Raw genomic sequence first — 16,341 nt, 5'->3', positions numbered from 1 at the left:
CTGTCTGGATTTGTTTGTTGCTTTGGGAAAATCTCTGACGGATAACTTTCCATTTCCAGGGTGTGTTCTCGTTCACACTTAAAGGTGTGGAACACGGAAAAACATTTTTATTTATTGTTTCTGATTATAAGAAGTTTTTAATGCAGGCTGAACATGAAATCAGTGTGTGTGGCACGCCATTATGACACACACTGCAAATTAATAGAATAATGTAGTTCAGAGTCTCCAAAAGCAACACAGCTCATGCCCGCCTTTGTTTATCTTATAATGGAGGACACCGCAGAGTTTCCCGCGCGTACTAAACGCCGCCCACAGGCGCAGGGATTTCTACATTCCTGAGAAGTCCCTCGGATTTATGTGTGAACACTACACCGCCCGTTGGAAACCGATCTCACGCCATCCAGCCCCACCACATCTGACGCTAATGCCGACGCTAATGTGTGAGTAACAGCGATGTTGCGGAGCAACCACAGTGTCGGCGGTATAGTTGTGTTGCTGTTAGACAATCGGAGGTGAGATGTATGAGGAAATAAGACTCCAAATCCTGTTGTGTCTCCTCTGATGTGGCATTCCGCTAGTTCCAGAAGCTGAGCTCACCCCCCACCCCCCCACCCCCCCACCCCCCGAGTGCGATGGGCAAGGCATTCATTCCTACTGGAGAGAACTCATCTTTTGAAACTAAAGTCAGCCTGCTGATGAAGGTCTGACTAGCTTCAGCTCTTCTCACACTTGTCTAATCAGTCAATTGGAAAGAACATAAAGCAGACAAGCTGGTTCCCAAAGTCAGAGACTCTCTTGGTCAGCTTGCTTCCCACACCAAACCTTCTGTCTGGAATCTTGGCGTGACCTTTGACCCAGCTCTCACCCTGGATTCTCATGTCAGTTCTCTTGTTTGCTCTTCCTTCTTCCATCTCAGGAACGTTGCTAAGCTGAGTCCCATTCTGTCCCGCTCTGAACTTGAGACAGTTCTCCACTTCATCTCCTCACGCTTAGACTACTGTAACTCTCTTTTCACGTGTCTGAGCAGAACCTCCCTGAACCGTCTACAGGTGGTTCAGAACGCCTGTGCTCGGCTTCTGACCAAGTCCTCCAAACACACCCACATCACCCCGCTTCTCCTCCAGCTTCACTGGCTGCCAGTCAACTTCAGGGTTCATTTCAAGATCCTGGTTCTGGTCTATAGGGCCTTACATGGACAAGCACCATCTTACATTGGTGATCTTCTTAGTCCCTACACCCCCAGCAGGTCCCTGAGGTCCAGTGATCAAAGCCTACTGGTTGTGCAGCACCAGGCTAAAGGTCAAAGGTGACAGATCATTTGCTGCTGTGGCCCCCAGACTCTGGACCTCTCTCCCCCTGAGCCTGAGATCAGTGGACTCAGTGGTCTCCTTTAAAAAGCAGCTGAAGACTCACTTGTTCAAGCTGGTTTTGTATGACCTTCTTCACCTCTCTCTCTTTATTCTGCTCTCCCCACCTATTCCACCTTCCTCAGGATCCACTGGTTTCCCTCTTTCCTGTTCACTCTCTCTCTTTCTTTACATTTTTTTAATCACAATTGTCTATTTTTGCTCATTTTAAATATATTTTTAAACATTTTCTAAATGCTTTTTTATATTTTTACATTTTTTACTTTTTTTGTTTTTGTGAAGTGCCTCGTGATTTTTATCGCTTCCTGTTTGCACATTTTGATTATTAACAAAATTTACCTTTCTGCTTAAAAGAACAACAGTGATGCACATTTTCCAGGAACTGGAAGTGAGCCACATCACAGCTGAGCTTCAGATGGCAGGATTTGCCCTGGATTGGATAATAGCAACGCGACTCTCCCACTGACTTTTAACGGAAAGAGATTTGCCATGTGGTGTGGTTGCTAATGCTAATGGTTAGCTTCTATTAGACGAAATCTCACCTGCTATTTCCTGGATGCTAACACAACAGCAGTCTTCACCTTCCTGAGTCAAGTTGGGTGAGTCCATGAACTTTAAGTGACAGTGTGACGTAGATCTGTCAGGCTTTTCTAATCCAAGCATTTCACCATCGATTTTCTTTCAGAGGCTAATGCAGGAGATAGGCGTAGGAGACTTTTTCATGTTGAGCCTGCATGAAAAACTTAGTGACCGATTATAATCAGAAATCAGATTTTACAATGTTTTTTCCTTGAATCACACCTTTAACTGATAGATGGAATGTGAATAGTGAAAGAGTGTCTCCAAAGGGGCTGAATGAAACTGAAAAAGGTGTACATTTGTCCGTGACAGGAAATGAAACTGCTTTTAGGGGAATGTACAGCCGACACAGTCAGTAACCACTGAAGAACTGTATCAACACAAAAGTAAACGGTCGGCGTTCTGCTTTAACTGCTGAGGTTCTAACACTGACAGTTTTTAAGTGGGTGGTTGGAGTCCACTCTGTAGAAGGTGGCACACAACAGTCCAGCTTCATTTGTTTGGAGGGACAGTGTTGTGGAAACACATTACAGCCAGTTGTTCTCTTGCCTCCACACAGAAGCAGCAGTGAACAATTACTTGCTTGGTAAATAGTTAGTGTTGGCTCTTGGTGGTTTTTACCCATAATCCAACAGCTGTCATCAGATTTGCTTAGGTCTCTTTAATAGGAAACCAGAAGAGGTTGTGAAACTGAAATGCTGAAACCTTAATAGATGACTGCAATCTGAACTGTTCTACCAGTTAAGGCACTGACCAACCTTTTACAGTTCTGGTACGATACAGATATCTAAAGTTTAGGCCCACAAAGACCAGAAAAATGGCAGTTAATTTTCTAACAATAGCTACATTTTCCCTGTCTGATTCAAATCTTGATCGGAAATCCCAAATTCAATTAAATTCAAAAATACTTTATTAATCCCAGAGGGAAACTGACTGCTGTAGTAGCTCAGAATAATAATAATAATAATCAAGTCATCAAAGAGTTGTTGTATATTACAATGGCTGTTGGCAGGAAGGATCTCCAGTAGCGGTCAGTGTTGCAGCCAAATTGAAGAAGCCTCTGACTGAAGACACTCTTCCGTTGTCGGACAGTCTTGAGAAGAGAATGCTCAGGGTTGTCCATCATTTTCTTGATTCTCTGGAGAATCCTTCTTTGCGTTATCTCCTCCAGCGGTTCCGAAACTCTGGCTGAGTCCTTGAAAGGGCTTGGAGTTCCTCCATCTTGTTGGCCGGTGATCTCACATCGCCCGTTATGATCGATGGAGGAGATGGTTTGAATTTCCTCTTTTTCTGTCTCCGTTTGCTCCCGCTCTGCACCCACGCTTCTTGCGTTTTAGCTCATTTGGGATTTGTGGCTTCAGCTGAGGTATTATTTCAGCCTTTCCAATGTTAATCAGCTGCTCCCGATTGTAAACAGATTGTTTCCATGGTTACGCATCATAACAAATGCTCAAAATGTGAAAAAAGCTAAAAAAAATAGCTGTAAAATCCTCCAAGCTTCACATCACCAGAAACAGAAAAGTAAAATGCCCCAAAAAAAAAATACAGTTTTTCTTGAGAAACTAGAAGAAAAAATGTCTGAGAAAAGGCAAAACTTACATGTAGTCACCAGAGCTACTCCAACATGCAGCCACCCAGAGCAGCGCAGTTCCAGAGGAAAATAAAAAAAACTGAATTAACAGCATATTAGTATGTTACCTGGCATTTACTCTATGTAAAATTCTGAGCTCTCTTTGTAATGAAAACAATGACCTAGTAATTTTTTAATATGTATTTTCTCATACCTCTACACAATAGGTCAAATATGGGACTATAAACAAATAATATATGTAATGTTGGTCCTGTACTTATTGTTTCCTTTCAGTCAAGTAGCTGCCTAGCCAGTCATGGGCTTTCTATAGTACCAGATGCTAGTCTTAAATCAATAATCAATGATTCCTTCTACTGCTGCAGTAATTTCTTAGTTAACTTTCTTGTATTGTTTTAACTAGTTTTCCCCGCGCCTTAACTATTCCTCTGCTTGTTGCTGCTTCGGTCAGCCGTCCGACGGTTGGATAAAAGCTGCTGCTTCACATTAACACCTCAGATCAGGGTAGGAGCATTCCTTGAGTGTTTGATGCCTGCCTGCTCGTAAATTTGGCACTTCCTCTTTACATTCGGGCTGACGTTCTTCTATCAACAGAAGCTTCTAGCAGAGGTTGTCTTCTGAGATGCACGGATGAGTTGATGTCCTTTGTCATCTCATCTCGGGTGTCTTTGGACCTGTCTGGCATCGCCGTCAGACAGATGCACTCGTCTTGCTGTGAGAGAAGCAGGCAGCGGACAGCGTTGTTGTTACTGAAGGAAACCTGCTGCTCTTAAGTATGCCAGCAGTTCTGCCAGAGACCAGGAACGACAACTGGTGCGACGAGCTGCCTGCTGCTCAGCTCGTCCCTGCTCCGTGAGAGGCTTCTCTCCGGTCTCTGTTGGACTTTTATTGGCATTCCTGTTTTACAGGGAACACGTACTCCGGATTTGTAAATGTCAGCCTTGTTGATGTCAGAGATGAAGTTTACACAAGCGTCTGTTGCGTAATCAGCGACGGAGTAAGCTGAAGCCCATTCTGTGCTTGAGGCTCGCGGTCGCATCATGAAGCTGGAACAACACAAGAGGAAGCTCTTCTGTTCGTTTTGCTTTACGTTTGCCGTTCAGACCGGTTTAACCCAGAACTTAAGGCGTCTCGGTGTGTGTCAGGAGCAAAGGAAAGCTCTCAGGCATTGCTCAGTCATGTTGTGGTTTCCAGAGTCCCGCTCCTCCTCTCCACCTGTGCCCGTTGTTCCTGGAATTCCAACCTTGAGTACCAGATGGTGTCCTAATATGGTCATGACTTGATTTTCTGCTTTCTTCACTGTAACTATTGCATTCACAGCTGAAGTCATGAGGCCAGGCCGGAACAATTAGACCCTCTAATCTTGGCTCCATTCACTGAAAATCCTCGACTCCAGGAACGGTTGTTGTGTTTTCCGGTCTCCATAGTAACAGCTCCATCCCTGGCCCATCACATGGCCCACTGACAGTACACACGAGTGTTTTGAGTCGTCCACCGCCTTCGGTCCCTGATGTGATTACTGGAGTGCTGCTCCACCTCTAACTCTGGCTGCAGGACGACGTTCCTGAAGAAGGTCTGGATGTTTACGGTACTCTGGATGAGCAGAAACGGCATGAAGCTACTTTCATTCTGATGCCATAAAAACTAAATGAGACTCCTAGTTGAGAGCTTGGTGGAGTATTGATCCGTAGCAGGTCGGGTCATTTTCAGATGGATCTAGAAAGAAAACATCTTTGTTTTTAATCGAACATAAAAAGCTTTTGGTAGAAGTTATTTGTGGAAATGTGAACAGAAGCCTGCCCTACATTTCTGAGAATCCAATTGCTTAAGGTCACCCGTGTGTTGTGCCTCCAGAGCAGACATGAGGTGTCCTCCACTAAAACCCAGATACCACCAGGAGGCGTTCATGGATTCATAATGGGGGGGGGGGGGGGGGGGGGGGTTCTGTTCTTGTTTGGGGAACTTTAAAGGTGCAATATGAAAGAATGATACACTGTGGTCAGATTTGGGTACTGCAGTCCCTCTCACCACAGTTCTGAGTGTCATGGCTGTTGCCAGGTACAGATCAGCACTGCAAGACTCTACAGGGAGTGCAGAATTATTAGGCAAATGAGTATTTTGTCCACATCATCCTCGCCATGCATGTTGTCTTACTCCAAGCTGTGTAGGCTCTAGTGTTGTCAAAAAATCGATACCTAGATATAAATCGATACTGAAAGTGGTATCTAAATGAGATATTCCATCCCTGTGGTATTGATATTATGGACTATTATACACAGCCTTCTTCAAGTACACCGACACGCACGACAGCCAGATGCCGTAAAGCAGCCTCCGCCTCCCAGACAAACAGAAGAAGAAGACGCCGCATGGCTACATTGCAATTTCCCACGCGAGTTGTCTCCGATCCAAGTTTTGTCTGCCAAATAAATAAACAAAAACATAAATAGCAAATTTGGGAGGCGCTTCACAGCCCAACTTAATTAGCATACCAAGTCCGACACGTAGTTGTAAATTCACGCTTATGTGCTTAAAGGAAACTCCCGTTTATTGCAACCCGGACTTAATTTCTAGCATGCAGTACGTTTGTTTACTCACGCTGACAACTTTGGTGCTACTTGGATTCCCCGGCTATTTAGATCCATCGGCGAATCACCGTCAGCGTATATCCATATAACGGGTTCGGACGGGCACCCATGGTGCAGCCTCGAAATAAGACATTATCTGCACCAAAACATCTTCATGTCGAAAGGTTTTGTTAGGAATCATTAACGTGATTCCCCTGTTTGTTTGGAGCGGGTCTGGTCTGGGATTCCTAGGCGTAAACAGACTAGCCGCGGCTAATCTAACCGGCGCTTTTAATGACGTCACTGCCGTGCGCCAGTCTGTTTTTATTAAGATTACCGGTAGATGTACCTTTGTCCTACTGTGGAGAAATTCGTTTTCTCCCTTTATTGACCAACAGAGTTGTTCAAAAGTACAGAACAAAACATATGGCGTTACATCTTATGACAAAAATGCACCTTAAACAGAGTTTAAGCAGCAAAACATCACTCTGCAAATAGTGTATATATAGTGAGACAATTCATGATTTAAAGTGTTAACTTTCACCAGTTTTTGTATGCACGTTTTAAAAAATGCTGATACTTGAAAGGTTTAAGCACTTTATACACTTAATTCTTAACATTTAATTTTTGCAATATAAATTGAGGAATGTTATTTTTGAATAAACTTGTTCAATAAACTGGTGTTTTTAAATAGTGTCGAATCGAGTTTGAAATTTTAGTATCGTGACAACCCTAGTAGGCTCGAAAGCCTACTACCTATTAAGCATATTAGGTGATGTGCATCTCTGTAATGAGAAGGGGTGTGGTCTAATGACATCAACACCCTATATCAGGTGTGCATAATTATTAGGCAACTTCCTTTCCTTTGGCAAAATGGGTCAAAAGAAGGACTTGACAGGCTCAGAAAGGTCAAAAACAGTGAGATATCTTGCAGAGGGATGCAGCAGTCTTAAAACTGCAAAGCTTCTGAAGCGTGATCATCGAACAATCAAGCGTTTCATTCAAAATAGTCAACAGGGTCGCAAGAAGCGTGTGGACAAACCAAGGCGCAAAATAACTGCCCATCAACTGAGAAAAGTCAAGCGTGCAGCTGCCAAGATGCCACCTGCCACCAGTTTGGCCGTATTTCAGAGCTGCAACATGACTGGAGTGCCCAAAAGCACAAGGTGTGCAATACTCAGAGACATGGCCAAGGTAAGAAAGGCTGAAAGACGACCACCACTGAACAAGACACACAAGCTGAAACGTCAAGACTGGGCCAAGAAATATCTCCAGACTGATTTTTCTAAGGTTTTATGGACTGATGACATGAGAGTGAGTCTTGATGGGCCAGATGGATGGGCCCGTGGCTGGACTGGTAAAGGGCAGAGAGCTCCAGTCCCACTCAGACGCCAGCAAGGTGGAGGTGGAGTACTGGTTTGGGCTGGTATCATCAAAGATGAGCTTGTGGGGCCTTTTCGGGTTGAGGATGGAGTCAAGCTCAACTCCCAGTCCTACTGCCAGTTTCTGGAAGACACCTTCTTCAAGCAGTGGTACAGGAAGAAGTCTGCATCCTTCAAGAAAAACATGATGTTCATGCAGGACAACGCTCCATCACACGCGTCCAAGTACTCCACAGCGTGGCTGGCAAGAAAGGGTATAAAAGAAGAGAAACTAATGACATGGCCTCCTTGTTCACCTGATCTGAACCCCATTGAGAACCTGTGGTCCATCATCACATGTGAGATTTACAAGGAGGGAAAACGGTACACCTCTCTGAACCGTGTCTGGGAGGCTGTGGTTGCTGCTGCACGCAATGTTGATGGTGAACAGATCAAAACACTGACAGAGTCCATGGATGGCAGGCTTTTGAGTGTCCTTGCAAGGAAAGGTGGCTATATTGGTCGCTGATTTTTTTTTGAATGTCAGAAATGTAGATTTGGGAATGTGGAGATGTTATACTGGTTTCACTGGTAAAAATAAATAATTGAAATGGGTATATATATGTTTTTTTGTTAAGTTGCCTAATAATTATGCACAGTAATAGTTACCTGCACACACAGACATCCCCCTAAAATAGCTAAAACTACAAACTACTTCCAAAAACATTCAGCTTTGATATTAATGAGTTGTTTGGGTTCATTGAGAACATGGTTGTTGTTCAATAATAAAATTATTACTCAAAAATACAACTTGCCTAATAACTGCACTCCCTGTAGATGACAAGTGAAGGCGCGTCATCCAAGGTGATTGCTGTGAGGGATGTGGCGTCATGGCCGCTAGGGTGACGCTGCAGCATGTTGCTGGCCTATTTGATGGATCAGAGGGGAGTGTGGGCAGGGACCGGGTATGAGGACCATTCCTCTCTGTGCATCCCACTGAAACAGCTGAGCTCTCTCGTCCTGTGCTGGTGGCGTTGATCTCACTGGTGCTAATGGTGCATTTCCACGGCTCCATTGTTGTTGTGGGGAGGGTGGAGAGTAGAACAGCTCGTTGGTGTTTGTGGGTTAAGGGTTGGACCTAAGCAGGGTGAGACCTGAGTGTCTCTGGTATTAGACGCTCTGTGGCCCTCTAGTGGAGAAGGACTTGAACTGCATGATGTTGTGTTGACCCGGCCTTTAAACGTGCCTTGCCTCAGGTTTACACTGACCGCCGGTTGTCCACGTAGCAACCATAACGAACCCTGAACTAACCCGTTTCTCTCTCTGTCTCTGTAGTGCCTCTGGAACCAACATCGTTGCCATCGATAACAAAATCGAACAGGCGATGGTGAGTAATCCGTGAGGTTGGGGTTAGCTAAGCACCTGGTTACGTTTCTAATGTTAAACATTTCCACCTCCTCAGATGTTCCTGCTTTTGCTTTGTTGTCTCGTGTAAAAGTTTTAGATCAGACAAAACGAAATGTTTTCCTTCACCGTTAAGAGCCAGATCTGTCCCTTGTCCCTGTGCACTGACACCTGTCCCGTGTTCTTCAGGACCTGGTGAAAAGCCATCTGATGTACGCGGTGAGGGAGGAGGTGGAGGTCTTAAAGGAGCAGATCAAGGAGCTGTTTGAGAGGAACTCTGTGCTGGAGAGGGAGAACGCTGTGCTGAAGTCTCTGGCTAACAGCGAGCAGCTGTCCCAGCTGTCCACCCAGCCCACCACTGCAGCCGCGCCCTCCGCAGCTACCCCCCCGCAGCAAGGACTCAGCCACCCTCAGCTTCAGCAGCAACCCCCCAAACCCCAGCCGCTCCAGACTGAGCTTGACACCGGCCAACAACCCGACGTCTCTTCGGCTTAAACGCTTCTGCTGTGGGACGAACCGCCTGGCTGTCCACCTTCTGATTCGTGTTTGTGAAATAAACGTCGTCCTTAGCCACCAGCTTGACCACAGGTGTGTGTGTACTGTGGGCCTTTCCTGTGTTAATGCAATCACCAGGAAGTGAGTAGTGTGTGTGTGTGTGTGGGGGGGGGGGGGGGGGGGGCTCTGAACGAATCGTGTTTGTTCTTGTCCTGGTTTGACCTCGAGGAGATGGCACGACCAGAACAGAGCCGAACCAAACCTCACAGTCTGACCTGCTGACGTCGGGGCGGGGCGGGGGGGGGGATGATCCTTTAGCCGACAGAGGGAGAGGTGGGGGTCTTGGCGGGTTAGGGTTCCGACGCTCCACAAGGCTGACGCGACCTTTAAACCAGCTCTCATCAGTCTGAGTCTTTTATTTATTTCTGGGCCGCCTGGTGTTCCCTTCTCCTGGTTTTACAGTGTTTTAACAGATGGGCCACACTTCCCAGGAGTCGCTGTGTGGAACACGTGAAATCCTGACAAATGTCTAACACTAACGCTGATATTCCGCTGCGGTTGCCAATCCCCGACTCGAGCCTGATCCGGTCTAAATGTCTGTAGAGGTAAAGTATTAGGAGCTGTGATGGGCGACGGCACCTGTTCGTGTCAGCCAGCAAAGGGGCGAGATCAGGTAGTATTACCATAACACCCCCGCCCATTTGAATTTTATTTCTCCATTGGTTTTTCCTTGGGGGGGGGGGGGGGGGTAAATGGTGGAAGGTGAAGCTGTGAAATCTAACATGACTTCAAACGTACGTCAACCAAAGATGCAAAGCTGTGTGAGTCGGTTTATTTTGAGATGCACACGTGTATTTTGTTGTTACTTCCTCCTCCATGAGATACTTTGCTGTTCGGCATGTTCTGCATGATCTGTAATCTTCAAACCACTTTCTTACCTCATTTTTATTCAGCACTCTTCTCGTTAGACAGTCTGTGAACAGTGTACAGTGGGCTGGGGTGGGGTGGGCGGTGTTGAGATAAACCTGGTGTTACCCACGCTAGTCGCAGAAAGTGAAGTGAGCCATGTTTGTTCATTAAATGGTGTTTGAATTTCATATGCCAATAGTTTTGTTACTTTGCAAATTTTAATGTATTTAAATAAAAGCAATATTCAGATTCAGACATGTGGCAGTGGTGTGTGTGTGCGCGTGTGTGTGCATGCATGGGTGCCTGTGTGTGTGTGTGTCTGTGTTTATGCATGCGTGCATGGGTGTGTGTGTATGTATGGGTGCCTGTGTGTGTGTGTGTGTGTGTGTGTGTCTGTATGCGTGCGTGCATGCATGGGTGCCTGTGTTTGCGTGCGTGTGCATGCATGGGTGTGTGTGTTTATGCATGGGTGCCTGTGTGTGTGCGTGTCTGTGTTTACGGGTGTGTGCATGCATGGGTGTATGTGTGCATGCATGGGTCTGTGTGTGTGTTTATGCATGGGTGCCTGTGTGTGTGCGTGTCTGTGTTTACGGGTGTGTGCATGCATGGGTGCCTGTGTGTGTCTGTGTTTATGCATGTGTGTGTGCATGCATGGGTGCCTGTGTTTATGCATGGGTGCCTGTCTGTGTTTATGCATGTGTGTGTGCATGCATGGGTGCCTGTGTTTATGCATGGGTGCCTGTCTGTGTTTATGCGTGTGTGCATGCATGGGTGCCTGTGTGTGTGTCTGTGTTTATGCATGTGTGTGTGTGTGTGTGCATGCATGGGTGCCTGTGTGTGCGTGTCTGTTTATGTGTGCGCATGCATGGGTGCCTGTGTGTGTGCGTGCCTGTGTTTATGCATGGGTGCCTGTCTGTGTTTATGCGTGTGTGCATGCATGGGTGCCTGTGTGTGTGTCTGTGTTTATGCATGTGTGTGTGCATGCATGGGTGCCTGTGTGTGTGCGTGCCTGTGTTTATGCATGGGTGCCTGTCTGTGTTTATGCGTGTGTGCATGCATGGGTGCCTGTGTGTGTGTCTGTGTTTATGCATGCGTGTGTGTGTGCATGCATGGGTGCCTGTGTGTGCGTGTCTGTTTATGTGTGCGCATGCATGGGTGCCTGTGTGTGTCTGTGTTTATGCATGCGTGTTTGTGCATGCATGGGTGCCTGTGTGTGTCTGTGTTTTTGCGTGTGTGCATGCATGGGTGTTTGTGTGCATGCATGGGTGCCTGTGTGTGTCTGTGTTTATGCATGTGTGTGTGCATGCATGTATGTGTGCATGCATGGGTGCCTGTGTGTGCGTGTCTGTGTTTATGCATGCGTGCCTATGCGTGTGTGCATGCATGGGTGCCTGTGTGCGTGTCTGTGTTTATGCATGCATGTGCGCATGCATGGGTGCCTGTGTGTGCGTGTCTGTTTATGTGTGCGTGCGCACGCATGGGTGCCTGTGTGTGTGTATGTGTGCATGCTGTGTGTGTCTGTGTTTATGCATGCGTGCGTGCATGCATGGGTGCCTGTGTGTGTATGTGTGTATGCATGTGTGTCTGTGTTTATGCGTGCATGTGTGCATGCATGCGTGTGTGTGTATGTGTGCATGCATGGGTGCCTGTGTGTGTGTATGTGTGCATGCTGTGTGTGTCTGTGTTTATGCATGCGTGCGTGCATGCATGGGTGCCTGTGTGTGTATGTGTGTATGCATGTGTGTCTGTGTTTATGCGTGCATGCATGCACACATACGCACACATGGGTGTGCGTATGTGTGCATGCATGCGTGTGTGTGTATGTGTGCATGCATGGGTGCCTGTGTGTGTGTGTTTATGCGTGCGTGCGTGTGTGTGTGCGCTCTACAAGATCAAATGTAGCTGTTGCTGCTCATGGAGCCTGTAGGGCTCTGAATCCAGACCGGGGTGTGAAGCTGCAGCTACAAACACGTGAGATTCCTCCCATAGACGCAACATGGTTACAAAGTTAGAGAAACTCATTTATTTGAAGAAATTACAAAACGAGTCATCTGAAAAATGCGCTGCACACACACACACACACGTGCTATTGTAGCAAACACAGTCGTCTGGAAGGAAAGTGTTCACGGTTTTAACAGTTTCAAGTCCCAAACTTAAAACACGAGATCCCAGTACTGGATATCCACGACACGACAGTCTGAACACAACAAACGGTAGGACTCGTCTGGTGAGACGGCGGCGCTGGGTGGCTCCGCCCCACCCGCTAGCCCACGGTAACAAATCTGCTGCCTTTGCCGCTCTGCGCCGCCGCAGTGCGCTGACCTTTCAGGATCCGGAAACGCTCGTTCAGGGTCATGGACGTTTGCTGAGGAGGGAAGTCAGAGGCCACATGTTAACCGTGCAGATCCACCACCAGCAGCAGCAGCTGGAAGGTGCCGCTCTCACCGGTTTGCCGACACTGTTGATGTCAAACTGAAGAGGAACTCCTTTTGGGATCTTCTTCTCCACCGTTTCCTCTTTCACAGGAGCTGGGTTGACGGGTGGGGGGTACAGAGTCCACGCAGTGGGAGGCCTGTAAACACGATCCACACACAAGCTGAAACCCACCCTACCCACCAGAACCTTCTACGTGCTGCGTGTGCTGGACCGGGCCGACGCTCACTCCGGCTGAGTCCTGGCTGACGGGTTGTCGATAGAAACGGTCAGGATTCCATCGCTGGTTGTTGAAGTCCGCCACCTGGTGGACAAACAGACACACTTAGACCTTCCTGATGGAGGCAGGTATGAGGTCACCTGAAACGGAAGCCCTGCTGTGCTCACTGTCTCGCTTGTGTCGGGGGGGCGTGGGGGTTTGGCCTCCGGACCTGAGCTTGAACCTGAGGAGGAGAGTGACGCGTGTCAGCTGATGGATGGAGGATGCAACAGCTGAGCTGGCAGCAAGTACCTTGAGGCCTCTGTTAAACAGAAACATGGCCTGGCGGGCCTCCCTCTGCGTCTGCTGGACAGGGGGCGGCGGCCTGAGAAAGCAGAAATCCAAACCAGCCCTGTTGTAGAATAAAATAAAGCCGATCGGACGTCACAAAGTAAACTAGTGGGACTCGCTCACCGTCCGCGCAGCTGGAAGGGTCTCCTGGTGGATGTGGAGTTCTGGCCTCTGAGTGGATCGGGCTGCCGGTACAGCCGTCTCTGAGCCTCCGAGCGCCTCGGTCTCAGCTTCTGTAACAACAGATCTTCGTCATTAGGTCGAGTCATCACATGATAAAAAGCGTGGCTGGATTCTGACAGCACAGAAGATGTCTGATGATCGGAGGCGAGGCAGATCCGGGCCTCCTCCCTCAGAAGATGCTCTCGTTAGAGGTCAGACCCAACTCGAGCAGCTGAATGGACATCCCTGAGGGTGGGACGCTCCACCTCTCGGAGGGAGTTCCTTTCCGCTGCTTCCAGTGAATTTCCAGGACTTGAACGAGGTCAGAGTGCAGACCGACTGGAGAAACAACATCTTGGTTCTCTAGATCAGCTTCCTCATAGCTGAAGTATGATTAGTTCACTTGTCGATTCCTACCCGAGGTTCCAGGATGAAATCAAGGTTCTTGTCCCAGCGAACTGATTCCCACATTACCGACGTGGACTTGGGCTGGAGGGTGGATCGGCTACAAGGTGAGAGACAACAACCTAGCAGGTTAGATGGTGATGAAGGGACAACGGTCAGACAGCCGTTACCTGGCTGCCTGCTGATCTGTTCAGGGTCCCGGTCCGCTTCAGCAGGGCAGCTGGCCTCCTGGCCGCCAGCCCCGTGATTAACCCTTGACCCCGCCATCGCCCCGGCAGGGAAGCAACCCCTCTGCTTCTGAACTTAGGGGCTCCTCCTCCTCCTGGTGAGAGGATGTTTGTGACGTCACACGAATGCTGCGTAGGCCGGAGTCTACCTGTCACGGCGGGACTCACCTGCTCTTCCTTGGCCCTTTTTCTTGAACGGTCGGCGGTTCGTGTTGGCTTGTCTCCTTTTGAACTGTCTCTCTTTTTTGTTCAAGCGGATGATGTCATCTGTCAAAGTTAGCACAGCAGCAGCGGGTCAGTCCGCCTGCTACAACAGCGCAGCTAACGGCGCGAGACCCGCCATTAAACACAAACCCTTACCCAGCGACATGTCCACTTTATCGGGAGGCGCTGCCATGGTCGTCCGGCCTTCTGGGAAACCACCTTGGTTTATGAGCAGGTGTAACTAAGAAGTCGGCTAACGCTACAACAGCTGAAACGCCTCCGGAGCTGCTGCTTCTTCCCTTGGACGGGAGACAAACAACGCATGCAGCGTTAGCGCCCCCTGCTGGCCTGGAGGGTGGATCACAACCCATCCTCTCCTGCGGTACTGATCACAATCAGAAAAAGGTTTATTGCCATTGTCAGTGAACAAGCAGTTCACAAACTAGGAACTTGTTTCGGTACTAATGTGCTACATATAACATGAATAATAAATTTCAGAAATAGAATAAAGTAGAATAAAATATAATAAAACTAGCATAAAACTTTCAACTATAAAAAAAGGCAGGTAATGGTAATAATGGTAACATGGCCGGTAACGTGACGTTATGTCGAGTACAGAAGACCAGCATGGTTGTGTGTTTATAAGCTGTTCACAAGTCTAACGGCAGATGGAAAGAAGCTGTTCTTATGGCGGGAGGTTCTGGTCCGGATGGACCGTAACCTCCTGCCTGAGGGGAGCGGCTCGAAAAGTCTGTGACCCGGGTGAGAAGGGTCAGCTGCTATCCGACCTGCACGCCCCCGAGTTCTGGAGACGTACAGGTCCTGGAGAGATGGAAGGCTGCAGCCAATCACCTTCTCAGCGGAGCGCACAATGCGCTGCAGTCTATGTTTGTCCCTCACTGTGGCTCCAGCGTACCACACAGCGATGGAGGAGGTGAGGATGGACTCAATGATGGCCGTGTAAAACTGCACCATCATCTGGGCCGGCAGCTTGGCCTTTTTCAACTGCCGCAGAAGTACATCCTCTGCTGGGCCTTTTTGATCAGGGAGCTGATGGATGGCTCCCACCTAAGGTCATGTGTGATGGTGGTTCCGAGGAAGCGGAAGGAGTCCACAGTGGTGACGGGGGTGTCCGTCAGGACGAGTGGGAGAGATGGGGCTGTGACTTTCCTGAAGTCCACAATCGTCTCCACTGTCTTCTGAGCATTGAGCTCCAGGTTGTTGCTGCTGCACCAGCACACCAGCCGATCCACCTCCCTCCTGTAGGCAGACTCGTCACCGTCAGAGATGAGCCCGATGAGGGTGGTGTCGTCCGCAAACTTGATCAGTTTAACGGAGTCATGGCTCGAGCTGCAGCAGTTTGTGTACAGGGAGAAGAGCAGAGGAGAAAGTACACAGCCCTGTGGAGATCCTGTGCTAATTGTCTGAATGGTGGAAACATTCTTCCCCAGCCGCACGCACTGCCTTCGGTCCGTCAGGAAGTCAGTGATCCACCTGCAGGTGGAGTTGGGTACGTTGAGCATGGAGAGCTTGTCCTGGAGCAGAGCAGGGAGGATGGTGTTGAACGCAGAGCTGAAGTCCACAAACAGGATCCTAGCGTAGGTGCCCGGGGAGTCCAGGTGCTGCAGGATGAAGTGGAGGGCCAGGTTGATGGCGTCGTCTACAGACCTATTGGCTCTGTATGCGAACTGCAGAGGGTCCAGGAGGGGGGAGAAGAAGGACTTGAGATGATGAGATGAGATGGAAGACCAAAGACCCGCACGTGAAAAAAATGAAAGCCAGAGGATCCCAAAGCGCTTCACACTACAATTCATCCATTAACACACGGCTGGGGATGAGCTACAAAGTAGCCACATGTAGCTGGTAGTGGTCTGTCAGTGTACCCCATGGACGTAATTTTCACTTTAGAAGTGCAGGGGACACGGAGGGGTGTGTGTGTGTGTGTGTGTGTGGGGGGGGGGGTTATCTTTACAGTATGTTCGAATGGGAAACAGGCTTCAACACAAACGGTTGTTTTCCGCTTGGTCCTAGAGCTGTTTTTGGATGGTGAAAAGTGCCGGGGTCATAACTTGACTTTGGAAAAAGTGGGGGAC

At 48.3% G+C, this 16,341-nt stretch overlaps 2 protein-coding genes across 4 annotated transcripts in view; one reads left to right on the top strand and one right to left on the bottom strand.

Moving 5' to 3' along the window:
- Window positions 1-9,439, top strand: part of LOC107395073 (TSC22 domain family protein 2) — a 38,290-nt gene extending 28,851 nt beyond the window's left edge. For both annotated transcript variants that reach the window (XM_015974353.3, XM_054734927.2), the window contains 2 exons: window positions 8,795-8,846; window positions 9,053-9,439. In XM_015974353.3, coding sequence (XP_015829839.1) covers window positions 8,795-8,846; window positions 9,053-9,358 — 358 coding nt within the window. In that variant the 3' untranslated portion in view covers window positions 9,359-9,439. The remainder of the gene's footprint in view (window positions 1-8,794; window positions 8,847-9,052) is intronic.
- A 2,828-nt stretch (window positions 9,440-12,267) lies between these two features.
- LOC107395072 (UAP56-interacting factor) lies at window positions 12,268-14,573 on the bottom strand. Of its 2 annotated transcripts, none has more exons than XM_070541800.1 (9): window positions 14,405-14,573; window positions 14,213-14,311; window positions 13,988-14,139; window positions 13,374-13,483; window positions 13,212-13,311; window positions 13,088-13,143; window positions 12,930-13,004; window positions 12,713-12,839; window positions 12,268-12,632 (listed from the first exon to the last, which is right to left on the bottom strand). In XM_070541800.1, exons 1-9 carry the CDS (start codon window positions 14,439-14,441, stop codon window positions 12,531-12,533), a joined length of 858 nt encoding a protein of 285 aa, XP_070397901.1. In that variant the 5' UTR covers window positions 14,442-14,573; the 3' UTR covers window positions 12,268-12,530. The 2 variants fall into 2 exon arrangements, with proteins under 2 accessions (XP_070397901.1, XP_015829837.1); XM_015974351.3 differs by having other exon boundaries at window positions 13,212-13,284.
- Between the last annotated feature and the right edge of the window lie 1,768 nt (window positions 14,574-16,341).

Source organism: Nothobranchius furzeri, chromosome 11 (genome assembly GCF_043380555.1).
Source record: "Nothobranchius furzeri strain GRZ-AD chromosome 11, NfurGRZ-RIMD1, whole genome shotgun sequence".
Lineage (NCBI taxonomy): Eukaryota > Metazoa > Chordata > Actinopteri > Cyprinodontiformes > Nothobranchiidae > Nothobranchius > Nothobranchius furzeri.
The sequence above is the reverse complement of the archived record's forward strand: the minus strand, read 5'-3'. Positions and strand labels throughout refer to the sequence as shown.

Bases quoted from the DNA above. Each gene is read 5' to 3' on its own strand.
- LOC107395072 (XM_070541800.1), bottom strand. From the start codon at position 14,441: ATGGCAGCGCCTCCCGATAAAGTGGACATGTCGCTGG. The intron at 13,484-13,987 runs GTAACGGCTGTC...CTGTTGTTACAG, and splicing joins ACAGATCAGCAGGCAGCCAG to AAGCTGAGACCGAGGCGCTC. The intron at 12,633-12,712 runs GTGAGAGCGGCA...TTCCCTCCTCAG, and splicing joins TCAACAGTGTCGGCAAACCG to CAAACGTCCATGACCCTGAA.